Source organism: Balearica regulorum, chromosome 1, assembly GCF_011004875.1.
Source record: "Balearica regulorum gibbericeps isolate bBalReg1 chromosome 1, bBalReg1.pri, whole genome shotgun sequence".
NCBI classification, from domain to species: Eukaryota; Metazoa; Chordata; class Aves; order Gruiformes; family Gruidae; genus Balearica; species Balearica regulorum.
In genome coordinates this window covers 124,745,959-124,772,946 of record NC_046184.1, presented here as the reverse complement: position 1 = coordinate 124,772,946, position 26,988 = coordinate 124,745,959, and the positions used below count along the sequence as shown (strand labels likewise).

At 40.8% G+C, this 26,988-nt stretch overlaps 2 protein-coding genes across 2 annotated transcripts in view; one reads left to right on the top strand and one right to left on the bottom strand.

The window, feature by feature from the left end:
- RPGR (retinitis pigmentosa GTPase regulator) overlaps nucleotides 1–14,492 on the bottom strand; it is a 47,115-nt gene extending 32,623 nt beyond the window's left edge. The window contains exons 1-4 of the mRNA XM_075774300.1: nucleotides 14,317–14,492; nucleotides 12,084–12,209; nucleotides 3,893–3,985; nucleotides 1,334–1,396 (exon numbers count right to left, since the gene is read on the bottom strand). Of these exons, the coding sequence (XP_075630415.1) occupies nucleotides 1,334–1,396; nucleotides 3,893–3,985; nucleotides 12,084–12,209; nucleotides 14,317–14,392 (358 nt within the window). The 5' untranslated portion in view covers nucleotides 14,393–14,492. The remainder of the gene's footprint in view (nucleotides 1–1,333; nucleotides 1,397–3,892; nucleotides 3,986–12,083; nucleotides 12,210–14,316) is intronic.
- Nucleotides 14,493–16,662: 2,170 nt separating this feature from the next.
- OTC (ornithine transcarbamylase) overlaps nucleotides 16,663–26,988 on the top strand; it is a 33,437-nt gene continuing 23,111 nt past the window's right edge. The window contains exons 1-3 of the mRNA XM_010301352.2: nucleotides 16,663–16,964; nucleotides 21,441–21,579; nucleotides 22,160–22,241. Of these exons, the coding sequence (XP_010299654.1) occupies nucleotides 16,888–16,964; nucleotides 21,441–21,579; nucleotides 22,160–22,241 (298 nt within the window). The 5' untranslated portion in view covers nucleotides 16,663–16,887. The remainder of the gene's footprint in view (nucleotides 16,965–21,440; nucleotides 21,580–22,159; nucleotides 22,242–26,988) is intronic.

Below are 26,988 nucleotides of genomic sequence, written 5' to 3'. Positions count from 1 at the left end.
GACTCCTAACATTTTGGATGCTGATCTAAAACGTATATATAATTTGAAGTTCTGCAAGAATTCTGAGAAAATGTCTACTAGTAGCCCTGGCAGCCAGAAGCAGCTCCTTCCCCAAATAATGTATGTTTTAAGATAAAGCAGGAGGAAAATGGTGAATGATGTCACAGGGAAGAAAACTGAAGTCATATTAGAACATAAATTAAAGAGATACATAACTTGATAGTTTTGAGTACTGCGAATGAAATACATTTTTCCTTAGGTTTTTATTAGAATTAGTTTACCCATTTTAATATTTAAATCACTTTCAATTTAATTAACTAGGTCTTTATTTTGTTTTAGAATCTTAAAATTGAAGTTAATGTTGGTGATTGATATCTTCAACTTAGGAGAACTTTAAGATTTATATTTTTAATTTTACTATCTTTCACATCTAAAGTGCTCATCTATGATGAAAAAGATAAGGCCCCTTAATAACAGAAATCCAGACACAAATGTGGTAAGCAACTGACATACAATTTATAAATGGTCCTTGCTATACAAACGGCCACAAATTATCCAGCCAGTGTGTACCCTAAAAGTGACTAATATTTACCCTGTGCAGTCTTGCATACTCAACTGTTATTAAAATGTTCAGTTTTATTCTAATAGTCTTATTTACAGTGCTCAGGGTCTCCACATATATGAACCTCCTAATAATCAAACAATCCTCTTTATAACATTACTGCAAGCTAAAGGATTGCAACCACAAAGACGGCTATTCTCTTACATAAATTTTAGAAGCATGACAAGAATTTGCATCAATTCTCTGTATACTGTCTAAAAATTTATTTTTTAGTTTAAATTTACAGTTTATTTATTTATAGCTTAATAAAGCAACTTGTCACTGAAATAGCAGACTACCTTGTCTAACCAAAATGCAACAAAATTTGAAGACTTGAAAACATTCAGTTCTACTATATTTACTCAAATATATAACTTCACACTAATGAAGATAAATTACTTGTCAAAGGTAAAATTGAGTACATATATATAAAAAATACTAATATACATTTACAGGGCTTAAATGAAATATTGATAATTGTTAACCACACCGCAAATGCCAGCAAGAAATTTTTTCATCTCTCCATTGCTAGCAAAGTCCCATATAACATTATTTTATAAATGCATTGGCTCAGAATAAATCAAGCATTCAAAGAACTGGATATCAAAACCCCAAGTTCTACCAGTTCATCTATTTGTCCTTCCTCAACACTCCTGGGATTCCTAATGTAATTTTGCATGAAAGCAAAGGAAGAAATCTATCTTTAATATGTATATAATATAGGTTACATACCTGTGTAAACTAAAGTGTGGTTTCTTCCACAAACAGCAAGTTTTGTTTTTTCTGGTTTTAAAGCTATGAATTAAAGCCAAAGGGGGGGAAAGTTACAAACAAGCTGATAGCTGGTTCAACAACAAAATGTTCTGTGCTCTAGAGGGAGCTCTGATTTTTTTCATATTTTCACCAACAGAATAATTACAAGACTCGTTGCCCATTTGAACCCAGCACATGACTTATTAAATCAGGATTCCCCCAAGACAAGAAAACAGATATAGACCTTAAAAACTTACAGCTGATGCTCAGGTTAATTTGATGATGGCTACTTCGTCCCAATGCCACATTCCCCAGAATTTACCATTTATGGGACATGCCTCAAAGAATGTATGAAGTTGCAGGACAAAATGCATGCTTAAAGCTGTCTTCCGTTCTTATTAACAGTACCATGCTTAACACCCTCTTATGCTTTTCCCACTATCTTAAACCTGTAAAATCATACTGTTCTTTTGTCTTATCATCCCTATCTTCCTTCGTTATGCACAGCTACTTTTTTTGCTAGACTTTCGCTCTGCGCTGCCCTCTTATTGATCACTAAACTCAATGGCTAAGGATAGTCCTATCTGGACTAGTGGCTAAAAGAATAGATTTTGCATATACCATCCTGTCTCAATTTCAGCTCATTTACCACCCACCCAATGCACGTACTTCTCTGCAGTCTGGTCACTGTGAAAGTCTGGGAATGTATGCAAGAGGAGTCAAAAATTATTTTGGTGGGAAAGAGAGAATACAGAGGTGCCTTTTCTCCCATGACAAGTGCACTCCATTTCAGAAACAGAGGAAAAAAATCTCAACGCCTTTTCCATCCTCTCTCCAATTATTGATCATTGCCAACAATTGATCTTCTCCCAGCCACGTCCATGTGCCCTATACAATGCTCTTAAAACAGTCCTTCCAAATCAACTTTCATCAGCTCCATAACATTCAGATTAAAGTCCCTTCTACTTTCTACCAAGTCACTGAATAGATCTATCTACTTATGCATGAACTGTCTCTGATCTATCACACAGACACAAACATAAATTGTCCAAATTCAGGTTCCTGCCTATCCTATCCGACACCTACCACCAGGCTGGAACCATAACACTTACAGTGTTGACTTCTTCCTACAATCTTAATCTGCTGCTTTGTATCCCAAAACTCTGCCTCCAACTTCAGAGATGATCTTAATCAGCTCTTCAGAAGCCTGTGCTCCCTAACCTTCCTCCCACTTAGGCTAATCAATTGTATTTGATGAGCCATGCAATATTTACAACATTGCTGGCAATTTTTCATAACCAATTTCATTAGTATCTAGTCAAGTCCCAGAAGATATTTTCTCAGGAAACATGCAGCCACAACCATTTGGCCCCAAGCAGTAACTGAAATGTGTCCTTACAGCTCCGTTCCCAAAGCCAAGTGATGACTGAAAAGCTAGTGAGAAAAGCTCCATCACTTTCTCCTGCGGCCTGCTGCCAAGAGAAGAAAGATACCCTCCTTGTGACTTTTTTTCAATGGACGCCAGGTCTGGTTTGAATTGTTGTCATCTTCTCTTCATCTTTTATTCTCCATTGTAATTTGAGAGTAAAACCAAAACTTGACACCCAATCCATTTAAGCCAAGGTAAGAATCAATCTCTCACATGGCTGACAAGAGGTGAACCTGAGAGTAGCTGCATTCTCCCTCTGAAGTGAAATAGAGAGAGGAGCAGATAAAGGACAGTAGAATAAACTACATCAGGAAGAAAAGAGTTTCAACAAGCTGGATAATTTGTTTTTAACAAAAAGCTAACAGATCGATTTGCTGGCAGAAAGGATGAGGATAAACATTTAATGGTGAAAAGAAATGTGTTAATGGGATAGATCTGACTTGACATAAGTAAGGAGATAGGGAAAAAAGTATTGACTTAGTATCGTTTGACAAGATAAAACTGGCTAGGAAAAATCAAGAAGATAAAAGTACAATGAAAACACATTTTACAACATATGAAGGAATATGGACATTTATTTTACTACTTCATACAAATATATTAACATTTATGCCCCCTCAGGCACTTCTTAAACTTGCTAAAAATGTAGCAGTACTTGTAGAAAGTTCCTGATAGTTTTTTGGTTTTTTTTTTTCATTTATAAAGGTGCTAAGACAACAGTGATACAAAGGTTACACAATGCTGTTGGAACTCTGCTTTCTAACACATAGACAACACTGCAGAGATCAAGCACCTGATTAATGTCTTTGCAGTTACAATGAAGATGTGGTTTGTCAGAAAAGGCAAATATTACATAAAATGAAAGCTCTCAGAAAACAGGATTCTATGTATCTGAAGTAATCTTCAGATATAAAAGGACCCAGAATCTGGAACTAATGGAAAACCAATCAGGGATCCTTTTAAGCTACCTTTATAAGCTTGTGTAGTAATATGCTACACATGATGAGTAAAGAAGGCAGAATCAGTTATTTTGGAACTGCATCTTACGAAGTACCTTTTCACAAGGGTGTCCTTCGAAAAAGACCAAAAAAAAGAAAAATTAAACAAACCTTTAACACATGTTGGTTTGCTGACAGTGTTCTTTGATCCTAGTCCTAATTGGCCCCAGTTGTTACTGCCGAACATGTACAGTTTACCATTCCCTGCAAAAAAACGTAGTCAGCGTTTGAATACCTCATACAAAACAAGATGGTCATTCACACATTACACTATTTACTACTTCCTTTTTAATGTAAGGTTTGAGATTAGGCAATTCAGTACTTAAGTATAAACAATAATTAATGTCCTTGTGATTTTTCAGTACAAAAGTAGTAATTACATTATTTAAGTAAGAAATCTCCAGCCAGAAGAAGGGACAAAAAGCAGAACAAACATCCTCTCCTTTAATTACAGCACAGATAAAGTGCTCTTCAGAAAATAAAATGTTGTACTCTTGGACAGAACCTGCAGTTCAGAAACCACAGTATCTATAGGCCTACTTACAAAATTTAAGTGAGCATCCACAGCTTTTACTCCAAAGACAGGAATGAATAATGCAACAGTAGTTAATACAAATTTGCAATATTCAGCTTATTTTATTGTTTAGGGGGGCTATTTCTTTTACTGCAAAATGTCTTCTCTTAAAATGATTTACAAATTTGCACTTCTACAGAACATAGGTTTTGATAAATTTTCAAATGTGTTCATAGATGGTATTAATTAGTTACTCTGCCTATAAAGGAGGAATGCATAAAAACACCATGCAGTCAGGGAGTTTTGTAAACCTAAATGCAAACATTAGATTACAAATCTTCAACAGGAGCAATGCTAGAATCATATTTCAGACTGGTATGATATGTCACTGAACTTGCAGGCTTGACCATTACACACAATGAACTGTTGTAATTCCAAATAACCAGTGTTTTTTTAAGAGGATGGTATATGAACACATGAAACATTTGTGATCAGGCATACAAATTAGACAGTCAAAACTGACTACTGACAATACTTTAAAATGAATTCATTTAATTTCATTTCAGTTTTTAAACTATTACCTTTTGTAAAGCTGTGAAGTTCACGCCCAAAGAGCAAAACCTTGTTCCAACAGAAATCTTTGCAAAACCATACAAACTGGTTTGTCAAAAAAAAACCCCAAACCTTTTGCAACTGTTAAAAGGGGTTTGTTTACTTTTGATGAAGGTCTGCAGAGCTTTGTGAGTTAGACTCCATCACAAGGCTATCACGTAAATAAACTTTGTCATCCTAGTCATCAACAATTATCCCATGATCACAATGCATAACAGCAATTCCACATAATAATGCCAAAATATTATGGCTGTTTGCACTTCAGTAGTGTAGGTTACCTGTGGAGGTTCTGAATGTGATTTATGAAGACTGTGAAATATGATTTTGAAATGTTTAAAATATAACAAAAATACTTAGTCTGTTAAAAAAAATTCCATTTATTTTCTTAGATATAACCACATAGTTAAAAAACCCCAACAAACGACCAACAAATAAAAATAACTAGTACCTAAAGTCCCAATCAAATTGTTAGATTTGACAATTTTTGGAACGTGGGGCTAAGTGTCAATATTATGTCCTTCCAAGAATGTTTGAAGGGAAGGAAGTCTCAGGTCAAGTCTACACTCATGGTGTTTTACTAATAGCATTTATATCACCATCCTAATTTTGATAATGCAATCACATCAAAACACATGCAGAGCTATCTGTCACAGAACAAAGCGCACCTTAACAGAAATAATTTTTATTAGCAAATGGCATCCTATATTAGTATCTGCTTCCTTGTATCCTTGGTCTATACTTTTTAACTGCCTTTATAAGACAGTAGTACTCCTGTCAGAATGTGATGCCAAGCTGCCATAATTCAATTTAAGCACATTCTCTTTTATCCATTGAAAATTCCAACAGGTCATGCTTTTCATCCTATAATCTGCTGTTCCTTGTATCAGTCTTTAAATTCTCAGGCATTGCTTTCTAAGTCAAGGAGCTTAATAGATGAGAGGAATATTTTTTACATTCTTTTACAACTGAGTGACAGCCTTTTATAATTTCAGGCTTCCAACACTTAGCAGTGTAACAGAAAATAAGAAAACTGGGAAGCAGACAGAGAAGGAAAAGTAATATGTGCTACAGAGGAACCTAAAATAATGCCTGTAATGAAGCAACATTTCTGGGTCTGTATAGCAAATCGGGTTTTGGAACAGACATGACACAATCTAAGCTGGCCAGGAAACAATACAGAATTTTGCACACAGAAGCCTCTATTTTCTTAATTGCATACTGATGTATCTCCAGTCATCACCACAGATGCACTGAAGTGAGAAGTAATTCAAGAGCAGACAAATAGGCAAGGATCATATTTCAAAACTTTGCAAACTCAGATCGCTCTTGTCTTTTTTTTTTTTTCCCCCTCTTTGGTGCTGACATACATAGACTGTGGCCCTCTGCCATCTGGAACTGCTGGCAGAAGAGAGGGCCAGCAGAGTAAGATTATGACTCTGGGCAGCAGAAGGAAAGCAACCGGACATAAAGAAAGGCACTACTCAGACTGTTTTGGTGATGTGAACATAGTTCCAACACCGGTCTCCACCTTCATCTTGGTACAAGACTGGAGCGTTTCTCCAAAGTATGCACGCATTGGCTTATCACCAGCAGATGTTTCACCACCAGTAATTTGGAGCTATTAGAGAAGCCACGAGATGCTTACATCTTTAGGAACAGAGGGTTTGTGAAAGAGTTCAGGAAAAGAGTGTCTCCTATCCAGTACTCTTCTCATAAGAGCAGCTGCTATCACAACTGTGGTTCCTGGGAACCCCATTGGTCATGTGCTCCCCTGGTTTATGAAGCACTACTAAAGGCATTCAGTCAGCACCTGGAAAGTACCAGCTGAAATCCTCTACATGCTCCATGGTAACAGCAGACAGTCAAGGATTCCTATCACATATGTTTAAAGGTACATTTTACATATTCCCTCCATCGCTTTCTAAATTATATTAGTGTGGGAGAGAAATAACATGGAGAGACCACGTACAGACTTTGAGCATTTGTTATAAGATTCTATTAAGAAGCTGTATCTGAAGGTACAAGGTAATATTTTGGCCAGAGTATCATATGCCAGGCAGCATGATTTTTTATTTTATATTTGTGGCATGCTGTGAATAAACTATGTTAAGAGTTCATTTAAAATTCATTTGCAATTTATATACATCTCACGAAAATGGGAATGATATCAGTTTTGTTAGGCAAGTCACGATATTCTCAAAATAAAAGCTTTATTGAGCAACAAGAACAGTCACACTTAGGACATTTAGCATCACAGAAACAAAACCAGCACAGTATGTTGCTTACTCCTAGACATATCAAAGATCAACACAAGCATGTACTAATCTTTCTTGTTTTCCCTTTGCAATTGATGCAAAAGATATTGTGCCACATTCTGACAGCCTGCTGGTAAACAGGAAGAATAGAAGGAATCTGGTGTCCAAAGACCTGGAGAGATTCCAAAGGCTCTTTGATGTAAATTGTTGAATGTTTAATGCCTTAGAAAACTCAAAATTATGAGCATACTATCTTGCTGTGGTTCCATATGCACCTCTTTTCACTCCTACTTTTACACCTGAGAGTTTTTTCTTTCCTTCTACCCTCTTGCATTGGGCCTTCAATTCTCTCCAGGGCTCTGAGTTCAGAAAACGTGTCTTCCATCATCACCTTTTTTCCCCTTGTGAACAGGATAAGACTCTTTGATCAAATGTGGGCAAGCTGCCTTGGATACTCTAATCAAGGCAAGTGAACAATAAGACAGCTGTTAACTTTAAGAGTTTTGCAGAAAATAAAATTAATAGAAAGGTATTGGGAGGAGATTCTTAAAAATATGTGCAACATCACTTACTTCACACCAGCTCCCAACAGGTTGAATAAATTGCTCTCCAAAGCCTGCAGTTATAGAAGCTGCTGGGAGTGGACTGTCAGCATTCTTGGGCCAAAAAATACAGAAACAGGGTAAGAAACATTATTAAACATATGACAAGTGATGCTGGAAGATAGACTGCTCATGACTGTGTTAAAGAACTAAAGAAGACAACTGCTTAAAAAAATTCCTGCTTGAACATTTTAATGAAGATTGTGCTAAAGAGCAAATAAATAAAGAAACACAAATTTCTATCCCGAACTCCAAAACTGAAGAAGGAAACGTTTCTCCGATTAGGTCAGCAAGCCAACTCAAAGACAGCAAGTAACTATGACGGGTCCTTTCTATTCCAACATACAGCCACAGTATGTAAATAAAATTTTGGACTCTAACTCCTGACCTAGAAAGCAAAAAAATTGAGTGTTTTATATTTACTTTACATTTTTCTCCCTAAAAGCAATATGGGAATACTGATGCTGCACTAGATGAAAGAAGTATTTGAAAATTTCTGAATATTTTGTTTGAATGCTAAATATTAGTTCCTGTACATTTTCTTCATTTGCATTCAGTCAAGATTCAGCGCTAGATGTAGCTGTCTCTCCTGCCCAAAACCAGCTTTAAACAATGTTTTGTATCAGCTTGGGTGATTGTTTTACTTATGATAGTTAAGACATGTTAGTGTAAAACTGATATATTTCAATTAGATTTGAATCTACCTCATATTCCCACTGTCCCCTCCATACCTAGGTCTCACTACCCCTTCCAGGGGGTGGGGAAAAAAAAGAAGGGGGGCAATGTTGTGACCTGTAAGTAAAGACTGAAAATAAAATGAAGCATGCATTAACACACACCTGCTTGAGATACTTCTCCTTCCTCAGTGATGTTTGTCTTTTATCTCTTCCAGGTCAGGTTCAGATGGATTTCGAGAAGCTCCTGGTTTCCCACAAGGTCTGTACCCTTCTCAATACACTCATTATCAGCATACGCTTCTGGAGCTTTTATTCCAGGTTGAACTGCAGTTCAATGTCATTCACCAAGGGCCATAATTCCACTGTATCATCCAACTCCATCTAACAGCAGAAATGTGAGGTGCACACGGGCAATGCACAGGTGTGAAAAACAAATGAGGGACAAAGGTTTTCTGTTTCCCTTCTTCACTTTTTTGTATGACTCCTGCCGCTTTTCTACCTTTGCTCGTTGTTGATCAGTATTTTACACTCACTTTTGTCTCTACGACGTCCAGAAAATTTTTTGGTACCAAAGAAATTTTGTCCTCATGCTTCTACAGTTCCCTCTCCTCAAAAGCTTTGGGAAAATAAAGATCTGATTGTCTGGAAGTTTCCCTGGTGATGTATCTGCACACTACAACAGCAAAGGCCAGCTACAGAGACATTTTTGAAACATGCTGCATATATTAAAATAACAAGGAGAAGAGGAGATAGAGAAACAGTGCTGCATGCAAACCTATGCAAGTTGACTTCTTCAAAAGCTTTATCTAAGTGGCCACTATTACAGTGGCATGGGAATTAGCAGATTGTTGCTGATTAGGGTAACAGCGCTGGCACAGGCACACACTGGGGGAACTCAAGGAGGCAATCTAAATTGACTAGTCTAAACTGAGTTATACTAGTGTTATTTCAAACTGAGCGTGGGCATACAAAAGGATATATAAAAAAAATTTTCAAAAGGAAAATTTCACAGTGTCCCAAGTTACATTCTGATTAATTTTATGCAACAGGCAATTTAATGGAACTGGTTCAATCCAAGAAAAAGTGTCAAGTTTTGTTCAAAATAAACCATTCATCTTCTCTGAAGTTAGGTTTGAAAAATTAATTGTATAAATTCACCTCAAGATGTCTGCAGTCTTGAAATATATACTCTTTTTTTTCTCATTTTTAGAATGAACTATTCCCTGGAATAGTTCATTCTAAAAATCCAGCATCTTCAACTTTGCTTGGGGACATAGAATCATAGAACAGTTTGGGTTGGAAGGGACCTCAAAGATCATCTAGTTCCAACCCCCCTGCCATGGGCAGGGACGCCCTCCACTAGACCAGGTTGCCCAAAGCCCCATCCAACCTGGCCTTGAACACTGCCAGGGATGGGGCATCCACAGCTTCTCTGGGCAACCTGTTCCAGTGCCTCACCACCCTCACAGGGAAGAATTTCTTCCTGATATCTAAATCTAAATCTACCCTCCTTCACCTTAAAGCCAGTACTGCTTGAAAACGGTCCCTCTCCAGCTTTTCTGTATGGCCCCTTTAGGTACTGGAAGGCTGCTATAAGGTCTCCCCAGAGACTCTGGGCTCCCCTGGACTCTCCCCAGGCTGAACAACCTCAACTCTCTCAGCCTGTCTTCATAGCAGAGGTGCTCCAGCCCTCTGATCATCTTCATGGCCCTCCCCTGGACCCGCTCCAACATAGGAAGAAGCCCTCAAGAAACTATTCAATGAGTAATGACCAATTGGGCATTGATGAAGAATAAATACATGCCAATAAAAAAAAGTCCCGAAATATGCATATAAATTTTTGTGGTGGGTTGACCCTGGCTGAGGGCCAGGTGCCCACCAGAGCCTCTCTATCACTCCCCTCCTTCATTAGACAGGGGAGAAAAGGTATAACAGAAAGCTTGTGGGTCGAGATAAGGACAGGGAGAGATCATTCACTAATTATCATCACGAGCAAAACAGACCGAACTTAGAGAGGGAATTCATCTTATTTATTACTAAGCAAAACAGAGTAGAGGAATGAGAAATAAAACCAAATCTTAAAACACCTCCCCCCACCCCTCCCATCTTCCCGGGCTCAACTTCACTCCCGGCTTCAACCTCCGCCCCCCTCAGCAGCACAGGGGGACGGGGAATGGGGGTTACGGTCAGTTCATCACGCGGTGTTTCTGCTGCTGCTTCATCCTCAGGGGGAGGACTCCTCTCATCGATCCCCTGCTCCAGCGTGGAGTCCCTCTCACGGGAGACAGTCCTTCACGGCCTTCTCCAGCATGAGTCTCCTCCATGGGGTGCAGACCTTCAGGAGCAGACTGCTCCAGCGTGGGTCCCCCACGGGGTCACAAGTCCTGCCAGCAAACCTGCTCTGGCGTGGGCTCCTCTCTCCATGGATCCACAGGTCCTGCCAGGAGCTTGCTCCAGCGCGGGCTTCCCATGGGGTCACAGCCTCCTTCGGCTGCCTCCACTTGCTCCGGCGTGGGGTCCTCCATGGGCTGCAGGTGGAATCTCTACACCCCCTCATCCTTCCTCCATGGGCTGCAGGGGGACAGCCTGCTTCACCATGGTCTTCACCACGGGCTGCAGGGGAATCTTGCTCCGGCGCCTGGAGCACCTCCTGCCCCTCCTTCTCCACTGACCTTGGTGTCTGCAGAGTTTCTTACATCTTCTCACTCCTCTCTCTGGCTGCAAAAGCGCTCTCTAACTGTTTTTTTCTCTTTCTTAAATACGTTATCCCAGAGGCGCTGATTGGCTTGGCCTTGGCCAGCGGCGGGTCCATCTTGGAGCCGGCTGGCATTGGCTCTGTCAGACACAGGGGAAGCTTCTAGCAGCTTCTCACAGAAGCCACCCCTGTAGCCCCCCCGCTACCAAAACCTTGCCACGCAAAACCAACACAATTTTATAACAACAAAGTCTTACTATCTATCCGCAGTTGACTGTCAATACAATTGACACAAATACTCATCAACAAAAGAATAGTCCCTTCCACGTAATATAAACTGAACAAACTCTTCAATAAGTATTGTTTCCATCATTTCAAAGACATGAAAATAAACATTAATACTGTTCATCTGAGCTTCTTTGAATGCTTTTGCAATTTATTTCCTTTTTTGGTAGGATTTTCTGAAGTTTTTTCAGTTGCTCTTTCGAGGGTTATTTTCAGTTGACAGTTAATAGTAATTCAAGTCTTCTTTTCAGAGATACAATCTTATGTTATTGTTTCAGGAAGATTCCTAATGAACTTGTTGACTGTGTTCAACAGACACTGTTTACTTCCATGACACAAATCTCTATATTTAAGATTACCTAGTAAACATTGTCAGATTCACAAGAAACGTTTAAGCTGAACAAAGTCATGCTTACTTTAAATCTTGTGTGATACATTCAGTTATTACAGATTCAATTATGATGGTTCTTGGGCATGTCTTGTGAAAACCTTCAGTGACCTCACACTAACTTCAAAGGCACCTGACAGTTCCCACAGAACAGTCCTCTCTTCTCTCCACAACCTCATTTGATACATTACCTCAGGATTCAAATAAGAATCATAACTTTCCAAGCTGTCCAAATATATAACCTTTTATCATATACTCTATTTCCAATACTGACCTGTAACAATAGCGGTATGTTCATCTCCACATGATATAAGTACAGGCTTGTCATTTTTGAACCAGAACTTGCTAGGAATATCTTCTGCAAATCTGCTTTTTCCAAATGTGAAAACAGCACCTGAGTCTAAAACACAAAAAGACAATGTCAATTTCAGTGAAAATAAATTTTGCCTCACACATTTTGAAACAGTCATTTCCTATTAATTCAATTGCACATTTTAGTTTCCTATCTTCTTCTTTTAAAAAAAAAAAACAACGTCAGAAGCATTTTCTTCTATTCTGTTTCACCAAGAGCACTTCATTTTCAGGTTCATATTTTAGTCCTGATTCTTCTTAGCCTCCCTGAATTTCCTAATAGAATAGGTACTGTTGCTGGTATATTGTGTTCTGAGGATACAATAATTTAAAGTACACTAACGTACTTCATCACTACCCTCTAAGAAAAGCTACTACGTGTGTAAAAGAAAGAATAAAGAATTTGGAATAACTGTCCCAGAAAGTAAAATAAAAGGCTCATCCTGAAAGCAGGTCAAGACAAAGAGTTCTCACATACATTTATACTTGAATTCAAACAGGTTTTCCAAATCAGATTAGAGAGAGACACACTGTAAAGAGATGACAGGTTCCAAACTGACCACTCTTCCTCACCCATCTGAGAAGACACATGTGCTCTAAAAATGGCCTCCAAAAACCAAAACTCTCGGCCTTCAAAACATAGGTTGGCACAACTATTTTAATTGTAAGACCATGATTTTAAAAAACCTAAACAAAACCACTCCAAAATAAAGTCCAAACAGCTCGTCTGCCCTTGCAATCTGCCTAGTTCTCTCAATTCTCGCCACTTTCAAAAGTGTCAGCAATATTGTTTTAAAACACAGAATGTTAACTATTTATTCATCTTCTGGTTAAACATATGGCTTGACACAGAAAATGTTAATTCTACAGGAAAAGAAATGAACTTAGAAGTTAAATAATATACCAAAAGCCATGCAAACAATGTGGCAAAACACAATTAGACCTCCTATTTTGAGATATCAAACCATCTGCTTTAAGCATAGAATAATTTTTTGGAAGACAAAGCAGAAATTAAACCTTTTCCTTGCAGACTTTTTGTTAACATGCAAGCTATGACAACACACACACAGTAACACTAGACTGCTTGTGTAAAATTACATATAACTTGATAGTAACATTGAAACATCTTTGTATATTCACTTTCAATGAAAGTAATCAATAGTCTGCACCCCAGCTCCAAACCCCAAATTTACAGTCTGAAACTGTAAATTTTATATTCATTTTGAATTAATACTTTAATGCAAAAGTTTCCCGTATTTGCAAATGACATTATTTTATGCATCAGGTTCAGCAGCCACGTATAAAATTGTATTTACTACCTCTCTACATGTGTTTCACTTTCACAGTTTTATTAATACAAGGTTTGTGCAGACAAATTCAAGCCTTTTAAAGAAAGAGGTTTTCCTCATTTTACGTAGACACACCTACAACTGTAGACATGCTAAAAGGGATCTGAAAACTCTGTTTCAAGCTTTAATCTCCAGCCAGCCAGGCTGCACATCTGCACATGCTTACAGTGATCCCTCTGGCACTCGTACCAAAGCAGAGCTCTCTGGTTAATCTCTTTTATCTTTCAGAAGCGTTAACATGAAAATATATACATATTCTTGATTCAACGTATACAAAAAGCAGACAATTTCATTCACAAATGTCCTTCGTATCTCATTTATTTCACAACTGAAACCTATGACGTCAGTTTGGAAATTAAATCCCACAGAACACAAATGAGGTTTTTGCTGTCTCGGCACCGAGCAAATGTTTAAAAATTACCTTAGGTCAAACCACAGACCAGAACTCATTTATTAACTGACAAAACCTGTCTGCTTAACGCATGCCGGTGACGATAGCAAGGTTGCCCCCGTCTAATCTCTGACGTCAGCGTACGTATTTCTCCCCAGACGCCGGAAGACACCGGCCCGAGCCAGCGGCCCGCAGCCCAACGCCGCGCCGCCGGAGGGAGCCGGGGGCGGCCGCGAAGTGCAGAGCGGGGCGACCAGGGGCCGCGGCCGCACGCCAGGGCCGGGAGGCGGCCGTCGGGGGCCGCTGATGGCGCCCAGCGCCGCCGTGGTAGGGGAAGCGGGCAGGGACCGCCACGAGCGGACGAGGTCCCCCCCGACCCGAAGCTCCGTCCCCTGTGAGAGGCCGGCACCACTCACCGGGCACCGGCAGCTCGTCCTCCTGGGCGGGCTCGGCCATGGCAGCTGGCGGCGGACGGCCGCCCCCGCGCCCCATGCACAGCGGCGCCGGGCTGCCGGAAGTAAACACAGGCCCTGCCACGGGCAACGGCCATAGAGAGCGACGCAGCGCTCGCTGACGAGGCCGGCCGCCGGCAGGAAGCCCGGCCTGGTGAACGGGGCGGGGGGAGCGCCCCCTGGCGGCGGGCCGGTCACCGGCGGTCTGCCGTTCCCGCCCCGCCATGGCGAAGCTCCCCTGAGGTGGCGGCGGTCTCTCCGTCCCTCCCAGTCTATGGGCAGCACAAACCGGCCGCTGCACGCCAGGCGGGGCTCACGGGTGCCGAAAGGAGGGAAGAATCACCTCTCTTGAAGGCACCTTGCGAGTGTCGTCTCCAGCAGAGCTTTGCTTTCCTGGCACCGTCCCCGCCTCCCTGGGCATCGTTTCTGTCTCCCTCCCCTGAAGCTTGTCCCTGCCTCGGCTCCCAAAGCAGCCATCTCGCACCGGGACTCGGCCTTGAGCTCTCTGCTGAGCCGGGCCGGGCTCCCGATACCTCTGCTTGCTTTGCTTAGAGAGTGGAGGGGCTGCCCTGCCTCGGCAGGGTGAACGGAACGTAACTCAGAAACTTTTATTTTGTCACCGCTGGGATTCCGCTGTCCTGAAAGACAAGTTTCCTCTGTTTGGTGGTCTCTCTTTTCACCAGAATGTCTGTGTAAGATCTTCTGATGGGGTGCATGAGAAGACGTTCAATCATCCACCCAGCCAGGGACACGTAGCTAAGTGGTGGCAGCGGTGCAGACCCCGCTGGAGTAAGTCCAGGGGCTTGTTGCTGTTTAACCATAGTTAATGTGCTGTCCCAAACTCCCACCGGAGCTTTTCCCAACCTCAGAAAAATCTATCGTCGTTTATGGATTTCCATTTTCTTGCTATCCCTGTGTGTTTCAAATATGCCAGGTCATCCCTCGCCGAAAGAAAAAGGTCTTGCTTTCAGGATGATGTACTGCAATAGAGGCTGCAGCTGGCAGCCTGGACAACCAATTTAAGCCTTGTTTTATGCAGAGTTTAATCAATACAGCTGTTGGTGCATAAGATGAGGTATCCATATAAGTACAAAGAAGGGTGGCCATGTTTTCAAAAGGGAACAGAAAGTTTGATTTTTGCCCCTACTGAGGCAGGGATTTCACCTCTTTGAATCCCAATGTTCTGCTGATGCTTTCTGCCCTAACTGCTTCTCCAAACAAGGGGATATCCAGCAAAAGCTGTTCAAAATAAAACTGAATAAACATTGTTCCACAAAGTGACGCCTGAAATTGTAGTTACCAGATACTGTGGTTGCCAAGAATATAAATGGGTTATGAAACAATTAGGAAGATTCATGGGAAGAAGGTGTCTGCGGCAGGGTTTTGGTTTCTGTCAATGTGGGATCCCAGTTGAGGATCAACATCCGGTTGGGAGAGATGGGAACCACCTCACAAAGTGGGACACATGTATCTCTGCTGGTAGGGTGGCTGACCTTGTAAGGAGGTCTTGGAGCAGGGAATGATGTTTTCCAGGCATCTCAGAGTTGGTGTGGTGTGAGGGGTCCTGAACAAATCCCACCAAAAGCTATCACCCTGCATGATGTTTTCGTGGCAGTCTCTTTGTCTGGGGAAGTCAAACTTTTTTTCTATGTGTTTTAATTATACGATCCTCGCGTTGCAATTTCGACATATCACCTTCTCTGACAGATACACCGTCACCTCAATTTACACAAGTACTTTTCGCCTTACACAGAGGAGGAAATGAGAAAGTAATGGTCATATTTCAAAACCACCTACAGTCCAGGTGGCATAAAGTCTTATCTGACAATTATTTTTGAAGGTAGAAATTTAAATGAAATCACTTTATTATTTAGCAATTGACTGACATCAGATCATACAGCAACCAATTTAACCTGAGAAGGTATGCAGGCCACAATATTTAAGGTTCTGAGCCTCACTGGGGGCTGTTTAACGCTACCATGGCACAATTGAAAACCTTGTCCAGAAAAACCCCAGGAAAATATAAATTTCTTAGTGTAGCTCTTCTCCATGTGCCCTGAGGGCATGAATAAGTCTTAATGGCCCACCCCTGTGGTGCCAGGACCCTCATTTCAGCTCAGTGCGGGGCCATCAGTCCCCATCCCATCCCCGAGGGAGCTGCCCCGCTCCTGCTGCGCCCTGACAAATCTTCTTTCGCCTTTTTCTGCTGCAACGTCCTCCTGTACAAATATTTAACAAACACGACATTGCTATGAAATGGTATTGACGCAGGTATGATACAATGGGCCCACCGAGAAGAGCACAAAGTGTGAGTGGTGCAATGGGCCTCGTGAGAAATCTTTATCTTGAGAGTCTGACCAAGGAAAAGCTTCAGTGTCAGCCCCCGCCTGGCCCAGCCCCAGCTGGGACAACTGAAGCGAGGACTTTGGTTCTTGGTTTTCCATCATTTGCACAGTGGCACGGCTCGTTCTCTGCTTCGTATTGTTTCTCTTAACTTTATTTGTGGGACTGAGAGAAGTCTAGCGTGAACGGAAGATGCTGTTGAACGTAAGGAACTTCTTCGATATTGCAAAACTAACAGGGAGCAGCAAGCTGCTACTGCGACAGTTTTGGTAAGCTTACCCTTTAGTTTTGTCTGGCATTCAGTGCATTTAGTCAGAAACCTGGAGACAAAAGCAGCTGAATCCTGTGAAGGAGTGAGTGTTTCAGAGAAAGGCGCTTTTTTCCCCCCACATTTTTAGTGCCCTTTTGCTTCCCAAGGCAGCAAGCTCTGCCTCCTTGGGAGGCTGGAGGATTTTCCCTTCTAAAGTTTGTGAAATGCTGTTAATTCTTTCTATTTAGGGATTTAGCAGCAAAGTCAAGAAAGAATGTTTCTTCTTGAGGTCAGTGTATGCTGCAGGTACTGTAATCAATAAATATATGAATAAAGTACAGGAAATTCTTAGGCATTTAGACAATTTACATGGCCAGCACTGGGGGAGGGAGAGGGGGAAAATTGTCTCCTTGAAGCTGCAAGGTGAATCTCCACTTTGGTATTTTTTTGTCTCTATATACACTGGAGGCATGCAGGAAGAGCATGATGTGATCCAAGGTTCAAAGTTAACCAGGTAGACCTGGCTCTGTGACCTGGCGTTGGGTTCTTTCTTCAGCCGTGCCTGTCCCCCGTGCCTTCAGAAAAGTACCTGTACTGTACAAGCAATAAGCTGCTTCTCATGCTTGTCACATCTCCAGAATCAGGTTAAAATTAAAGACTTGAAACTTAATTCCACATCTTCCTACGTTTTAATGTCGGTGTCAATAAGAATAGTAATAACAGCGTTATGTAACAAATGATTAGTGCTAGAAAACAATATACGGGAATTTCACATGCATAGGAATCCTAATATGCAATAAGTCACTTTCATTTATCGTTTCTACATTACATCAGATGAAAAACAAATGTTTTTCAAGCTCTGTGATTTATTTGCTACAGTTTTAGCCTGGGTGATAATTTTTTTTATGGATTTTGGCTTTTCACTGCTGGCAATCAGTGGGAACTTTCTCTGGTTAGCAGAGATGATAGAAAAGCAAGTTTGGAAGACAACTGCAGTAAATCTGGTTTTCCAATAAAGTCATGCAATTTGTTAGGCTCCCCACATAATGTTGTTTGTTAATTTTAGGGGCTTTTTAACATTATATCATAACGTTGGCATAAGCTATTACCACTGTCTGAGCGTTAAAATTTAAGCACACCATGGTTGATGCTGCAGGATAACGTAATATCTATCGGTCTGTGCTAATAGTCCAAAGTAATTGCTGTCCCTGCTCAGAAAGGAATAAGCCTACTGCTTGACCTTGCAATTCAGCCTGTTGTTACATTTTAACTTTGGTATGTTGTCTCATGCTCCCTTCTCTGGAATTTATTTGTCCACTTCTGCCTCTCTTTCAGAGGATGTGAACCACAGGGAAGGGAACACATTTCTTGAAGGTCATAGCAATAAACCAGAATCATTATGGGAACACAGAGGTCAGGAGCAGACCTCTAGTCCCATTTTCTGCTTGTAGCCTGACAACAGCATATGAGGTCAGCTATGTCTTTGCTTAGCCACATCGTGAACATCTCCAAGGATGGTAATTCCAAATCCTCTCTGGGTAACCAATTTTAGTGCTTCACTGTCTACCAGTGCAGAAAGTAGTGGTGGATATTTCTCAGTCTACTTCTCAATCATGCCAAGTGGTAAAGCAAGACCAATGAACCTGCTTGGCAGGTTGAGATTAGACAATCTCTGACTACTTGGATGGAATTGTAGGCTGCAATTAGAAACTCAAGGAGCAGCACCAAAGCTGCTCTGGAAACAATGCAGCGAAGGAGGGTAGAGTGACCAAGCAGCAAGCAATTGCATAGATTTTAAAACAGAACAAGTAATTTTTTTTTTTTTTGTTCCCTCAAACTGGATAGAGTAGCAAATTCCTGTTCTGAAAAATAACAAAAATAAAAAAGTCGTCACAGTTATGAAACTAATTTCCTTCAGAATATACACATTGAAGTTAGAGCCAATCCCTTGATTAGCTAGTCAGCTAAAAGCCTTGGTATTCCAGGCTGGATTTCAGTAGTTTACCTTGGTAAGCTGTTTTTCATGCTATGGTAGAAGCTACCTGACCCATGAATGCCCAGCCTCTCTTATAATGTCAGGTATATTCTATTCCACAGCTGTTGAATATAGAAGTACAGGAAATACTTTTGCTAGCTCTGTAACACTCACTTCAAATTCAAAAATGGGGCATTTGGATGCTTCCTCACTGTTTCTAGGTTGTTTACCTCAGGTTGGACGCAAGCATGGGGACAGAAGGATAACACTGATAGCAAAATAGGTAACTTTGTTTTACTAATGATTGTAATGCTATGAACATTATGGCTTGGAAATGTGTGTTATTATTTTAAATGGTACTGCCACAAATATTTATTACTTAAGTCACACATACAGTTTAGATTGTATTTCACTTAAGAATCAATTTTCAGAGACAATCTAAGAAAATACACAGGCAACATTAAACTTAGAAAACAAGAAATCCACTCCTTTATCTACATGGTGTTACAGAAAAGTCCAGCCTTCTGCAATTTGGGGACCTGTGCAGACTGGACTCTGATGGTGCACATTGATGGGAATTTTTGTGGTGCTTTGTGCTTAGCTTAGTGGTGGATCCTCTGGCAGTCTGCATAATCTCTGGAGCACATTGCTCTGATATATGACAGCATATCAGGACTGCTTATCAGGGAGTGTAGTGACAGGACAAGGGGTAATGGGTTTAAACTAGAAGAGGGTAGATTTAGACTAGATGTTAGGAAGAAATTCTTCCCTGTGAGGGTGGTGAGGCACTGGAACAGGTTTCCCAGAGAAGCTGTGGATGCCCCATCCCTGGAAGTGTTCAAGGCCAGGTTGGATGGGGCTTTGGGCAACCTGGTCTAGTGGAGGGTGTCCCTGCCCATGGCAGGGGGATTGGAACTAGATGATCTTTGAGGTCCCTCGACCCAAACCCGACCCAAACCATTCTATGATTCTATGATAAACTGAGTTCCATCAATATTAATCTGCAGGGCATGTGCATGGGCTACTTCATATATTCTTTGTGCTTCAGCTGTTACACATAATCCTTTTCACTGTGAAAAAAGTCTTCTTAGTAATGACAGTGGTATAATGTGTATCTAAAGCATTTTTAAGGTGTCCAGAAGGAACACACATAGCATTTAGATATCTTCAGTTGAAGAAAAAATTCTGTTACATGTCATGCAGTTTATGCTGTGATGTCAAACAGACAGTAATAATGGGTGGTACCATTCCCTTAAGAGCTGCTCTCTTCTTCCAGTTTCAGTTGGAGCCTAAGCTATAAAATTCTGCAGAAAAAGTCTTTCCCTGCAGATTTAACTAATATAACACCAAAATCTTTAGAAGCCATAATAGGCCTATCCACTACCAGGGCTTTTATTCATTGGAATTAACAGAAGAATTAACAGGAATTATTTCTCTTTTCCCCTGAATTTTCCTAGCTGTGAGCTCCAGGGCTTGGCAATTGGCAGGTGCTCTAACTGAGCCTGGCCTCAAAGGTGAGCTAAAGAGAAGCCTGCTTGGAAATGCAAAAGCAGTAACTGCACTCAGTCCATTTGTTTGCATTGCTTTGGGCTCCATTCTGTGAGATCAGCCTAAAAATGCTGCCTTTTATTATAAAGACATGTTTAGCTTGTACCCATCCAAACCTTAGCAAGAGTACGGTGCGAGCTCTGTTATGCTAAGGAGGGCTGTAGATACAGTGCCAGAAAAGCGGCTAAGCTACCACTCGCCCTTATTAATCTTAAACCTGTGAAAATATGGGCTAGGACGTGACTTTCATTAAGACACCTTGTCTAAGCTGGAGGAAATTTGATCATGTAACTTCTGTGGGTGATTATCAACATCCAATTCCATGTGATTCTAAAGTCATAAATCTGGCTGGAGGCCAGAAGACACTGAATAAATACACAGCACATGCCCAGAACATCTCTTGTATGGTAGAAGAAGGACCAGAGCTCATGGCTATTTTGTTGGGGTTTTTCATTCTCTTCTCCAGTGTAATCAAGAGATTTCATACACATTTATAGAAATGTCACCATTTGTATTGGTGAAGGTGGAACGTGGCAAGTGTCTACTCATCCACAAAGCATGAAGGAGTGAGAAAGAGCACCAAAATCAGTTCCCCGTATTCTGTGCCCCAAAAGGGCAGCTTTGCGGTCTACACGTAAGTCATTTCACCAAGCCTTGAAGGGCCCTGTGCATTTGGGTTTATTTCATTAGGCAGCATGCAGTCAAGTCATATGCATATCACAAGGCAAAGGAAACTACATCTAAAGTACAGTTTGTAATATAATGTGAGACACTGTTACAGTAGTGATCAATACAGTGCATAGTGGCATGTTGGGTCTGTCTTACAGTAATTAACACAGTCCATCAAGCTGATCCAGCTGGGTCAAATGAGGGGAGTGGGAGAGGTTTCAGCTGCTTGCTCATTGGCTTTAGCATGAGTACAATTCAGTGTCAAATGACAAAAAGCGTGTATTTTTTGCTCTTTTGACACAGGTATGGGCCACCAGCTCAAATGAATGTTCATCTGAAAGGTCGTGATCTCCTTACTCTACAGAACTACACAGCAGATGAACTGAAGTATTTGCTATGGATGGCCTCAGATTTGAAACAAAGGATAAAGCACAAAGGAGAGGTAAAATGCTCTAACTGTCATTTAGGTCACTCAGATGTTGAAATAAATGCTGTTCTGAAAAGTATTGGGAATGTGCCATTGTCTTGTGCTAAACAGCATCACCTGAGCTCTTAAATACTGTAAATCATGTGTTACAAATCAAAGAGCCTTCCTGTAAAGTGTTTAGAGCTATTCTTTAAATACTTCAGAGGACTTTGCAAGTTAAAAGGTTAAACAGCTTTGCACAGCTAACTCCCTGTTATCAGCCAACTCCATCCATCTACACACGGTCTACATGCAGCACTAAATGTAGGAAATGAAGGCCACTTCCCTGCATGCGATTAAATTAGTATCAGAGTTCTCTTTAATGCTACCTCAAACTGAGTGCAAAAATGAGGTTGCTTTTTGCCCCTAGAATTACTTCTTTCCCTTTAACCTTTCCACTGCTAATAAATTCCTTGGACGACAGGAGAACAAAGCTACAGCTAAAAAAACACCTGGGTAAGTTTTCTAATGCTGAATTAAAATGTGAAAGAAGTATTCACACTGTAAAGTGTATAATAACTATAAAATTGAAATGCCTTCAATTTTCATGTTCCAGTATTTGCCTTTGATGCAAGGCAAATCTTTGGCCATGATTTTTGAGAAGAGAAGCACAAGAACAAGATTGTCTGCAGAAACAGGTAGGTCTGAGAAATGGTGCATTCAGATTTTATATGAAATTGTATACTGTGAGTATGTACTGAAAAACACTGCATAATTGTGTATCTAGCAATTGGTAGTCAGGAGAAACCTAAAGTTTGAAAGCAAAAATAGGAAAAGAATGGTAGCTAATTGTGTTTCACCTTTCATATTAATGTCACAACCACATCCTTTTGGCCACTGAAATTTCACCAGATCATTCCAAAACATGATAGATCAGAAATAAAATGACAGGCAGAAGTAAGCATTTGTGGTGTAATCTCCTAGTTGTACTGGCAAGATGCACGTTTCTGAACATCTGTTTTAGTAAGCATCACAAATATAATTCTGTGCAAGCTCTAATAAATATTTTTCTAATGTATTATGCATTACCGTTGCCACATTTCAGAGTATGTGTTTAGGCTGGGAATTGTAGTAATGCCTTGATATAAATTAGGGAAAAATAATTAACATGATTACCTACAGGGGAAGATAACTTGATGGAGACTCCAGCATATTAGCCTAATAAGATCAGGCACTGGGACATTATTCTTTTGGCATACAGTTCTGCAAACACATACATATCTTTATTTACATGGTAGTTGTTCTGAAGTCAATGGGATCGCTGAAATAATTCATTCATGTGCTTGCATGTTAGCAAGGAATAACTGAATTGGTGACTGTCTTATGGGTATATTTTTACACATAAAGGAAGGAGAAGCCTGCCCTTCTCGCATTTAAGTTGACCCAGTGTCCCTTAGGCTGTCTTCTCCCTGGTGAAGGGACAGGAAACTTGTTGAGTATTCACATTTCTTTACAAAGTTTAAAGGCAAAGGTAAAAATAATGGAAGAAGCAGATATGATATCTGCAAGCATTTCTGAATTTGCCTTGTATTCTCTGGCACAGCCATTTACCTGCTGATCCTGCTTTTTAGGTAGACTTGTGGCTTTCTGTTTAAAAGATAAACAGAAAAGATAAAAGATAAAGATAAGCACGACTTACAAATGGGGTTCTCTTGTGCATTCCCTCTCTGTGAAGACCATCCACCTTTTAATTCCAAAGTTTTTAGTCCAGTTTCTAGTTGCCTGCCATACTGGTACATGGGCAAGTAATGACAAATTCTCCGAGTCTGTTTATCCTTCATGCTTCTGTATTCAGAGGGAAGCACTATTTAGTTCTTGGCTTTTGAAGGTTATGGAAGGGAGAAGCTCAGGAAAGTTCAAATGAATTAACTTAAGGATGGGAGTTAATGCACATAAATTCATCCAAGAGGGATTAAACTCCAGTGAAATAAAACCAATTTATTTCTGAGTGAGAGCTTCCACAAGGGAGTATAATGCAGTTTAACTTCTGTGCATTAACTTCACACCTTCAGTTAATTGGTCTTAAGTCCCCTAAGCCTAAGACTTTGTTTCAAAGGCAGACTCAGTTTTTTTCTGTCCATGGAAACTTTATATATTTCAGCTGCTTTTTAACATGCATGACTTCTCATTTGGAATTTCTAACTCAAAACAAATGTGGGGTCACATGTGTTCCTTTTAGCTAAATAAGCTAATTTAATACCAATTTTCTAATGTCCAGTGAAAGTGGACATTGAAATAGATTGGAGTGTTTATTTATAAAATACCCAAACCATCTCAAATAGCATTTCCCATGAGTTGTACCTTCAATACGTTGACAGAGGTACCTTGTGGGCAAGGTTATGGTGATGAGATTAATCTAAACAAACTTTGCAACTCAGGAACAACTAGATGAAAATCAATGGGTTTCATTATAAAGGAGACTTGGAAAGCACTGGCTACAAAATCTGGTCTGTGCAGTGTCTAGGAGATTGTTGCCATATATTAATACCATGGCAGTCTTTTCAGGAGTTCCACTGTTCCTATGCCTATAAAGAACACCACTATTGAAAAATAAATAAACAGAATCACAGAATGGTTTAGCTTGGAAGGGACCTCTGGAGGTCCTCTGGTCCAATGGCCCTGTTCAAGCAGGGTCATCTAAAGCCAGTTGCCCAGGACCATGTCCAGAAGGCTTTTAAATAGCTCCAAGCATGGAGACGCCACAACCTCCTGAGGCAACCTATGCCAGTCCTCAGTCACCGTTTCAGTAAAAAAGTGTCTCCTGATGTTCAGAAGGAACCTCCTGTATTTCAGTTTGTGCCCACTGCAACACTGAAAAGAACCTGGCTCCATTCTCTTTGCACCCTCCCTTTAGGTATTTATATACATTAGTAAGATTCCCTCCGAGTCTTCTCTCATCTAGACTATGCAGTCCCAGCTCTCTCGGCCTTTCCTTATATGAGAGATGCTCCAGTCCCTTAGTCATCTTCATGGCCCTTTGTTGATGTGGACATACTGACTCTCTCCAATATGTCCATGTCTCGTACTGAGGAGCCCAAAACAGGACACTCCAGATGGGGCTCACCAGTGCTGAATAAAGGGGAAGGATCACCTTGTTCCACCTGCTAGCAATAATTTGTCTAGTGCAGTCCATGATACCATTTGCCACCTTGGCCGGAAAGGCACCTTCCTGGCTCATGTTCAACTGGGTGTCCACCAGGACCCCCAGGTCCTTTTCTGCCAAACTGCTTCTCAGCTGGGTGGCCCCATGGTGCATGGGGTTGTTCTTCCTCAGGTGCAAGACTTAGCATTTCTCCTTGCTGAACTTCATGGCGTTCCTGTCAGCCCATTTCTCCAGCCTGTCCAAGGTCTCTCTGGACAGCAACAAATCCCTCTGCTGTATCAGCCACTCTTCCCAGTTCTGTGTCATCAGCAAACTTGCTGAGAGCACACCCATCATCCAGATCATTAATGAAGATGTTAAACAGTACTGGGCCCAGTATTGACCCCAAGGGTACACTGCTAGTCACTGGCCTCCAACTAGACTTTATGCCACTGATCAGCACTCTCTGCACCCCACACCATTCAGCCAGTTTTCAACCCACCTCACTGCTCATCCAGCCTGTACATCAGCAGTTTGTCTATGAGGATCTTATGGGAGACAGTGTCAAGGGCCAAAATGAAGTCCAGGTAAACAATACTTGCAGCTCTCCCCTCTACCAGGTCAGTCATTTCATCATAGAAGTTTACCAAGTTGGTCAAGCATGACTTCCACTCAATGAAGCTAGGCTGACTACTGATGATTTTATTGTCCTTAATGTGCCTGGAAATGGTGTCCAGGATTAGCTGCTCCATCACCTTCCCAGAGATCGAGGTGAAGCTGACCGGCCTGTAATGCTCCTGGTCCTCCTTCTTGTCCTTCTTGAAGATAGGGCTGACATTTGCTTTCCTTCAGTCTTTGGGCACATCTCCCAGTCACCATGATCAATCAAAGATTATCAAAACATTAATTTATAATGCATTGTAAGAGAACAGTTGACATTTGTGGCTTTTCCAACATACCATGCCTCTAAACTGTTTTATTCTGATGACATTGCAACTGTACTGAATAACATGCAGCTCCTTGTGGTATAAATCATTGGCCCTTTACTCTCTTAAATGAATATAATCTTGTCCTAATGCATATTTCTGAAGCCCATATAGTTTTACCATTTCTAAGAGTAGTACTGGTGTTGTAAGTTTAATGAAGAACAAGTAACTTCCATAGGGTATTGGCAAAGTAAATCCTGTTTTGTGGAGCCTACTAGATTTATTGCTATCACTGGCTATTATATTGGAAAATGTGACATCTCTGCTATTGTACTGGAAAATGTCATCTGTTTGCAGTCAGAATCCCATACCCATTCTGCATAAAATCTTGCGTACTTTTTGAAAACAAAGATAGTCTGCACGGTCATATAGTACTTGTAAAATAAACATCCTCCGGCATGGCATAAAGGTGAATGCCCTGGGTTCATTATAGCTTTGGTGTAAAATATTCTGATCGTCACTGATACTCTTAAAATATACAACTGCAGTTACATTTTAGTGAACAAATTATAAATAAATCCAACCATTTCACAGACGCCAAATGAAGACAATATGTCACAAGGTAGAAATGGAGAGGAAACAGTACAGGCAGAAATGCTCTGTATATCTTCTTTCATTGTGCACTGGAATATACCAGGTCTTAACAGCTTTACAGAAGTTCACTGCCACTAGCTTTAGTGGAGTTACTCCCAACTCACTCCTCTTACACAGCAGGGTGAGAGGAACATGATGTCCATGCCTGAAGACCACTACATACAGTCTTTGTATGTTCTAATGTAGTGGGGGTGGTATTACAGAGCAGGAGTAGAGGGTCTGGTTTTGGTTGGAATGGCTAGTATTATTTAGCTTGGCCATGTTACAGAGGGGACGAGAGTACTGTTTTAGCTTACCCTCCACTTAGAGGGGTAACTTTAAAATACTGCTTATCAGTTTTTAGGTTTCTACTTTAGGAATATTCCTGTAATTCCTGCCTAGAAGAGCTCTTTGTTATCAGTCTAAACTGGAAAATACTTTCTAGATGATAAATCGTGGCAGGCAGTGTGGAAACTAACAAATCCAAATCCAGATGTCCTGAAATATAAAAGAGGATCCTTCCTTTGAGTTTGAGAAGGTGACTGCGTATGTCTCCTGGTGATGGTGGGGCAGCCCCACAACTGTGTATCTGTGTGAACCAGAGGATTCACTTTGACCCACTTACCCAAAGTAGCAGGGATGGGCTGGAATGGAGATTTAACCCAGGTCTGTACAACTACCAGCACTCGTGTCCTACGTGAAAGAATTTGCATAAATGGGCTCAATAATGTGGCACAGCCTGAG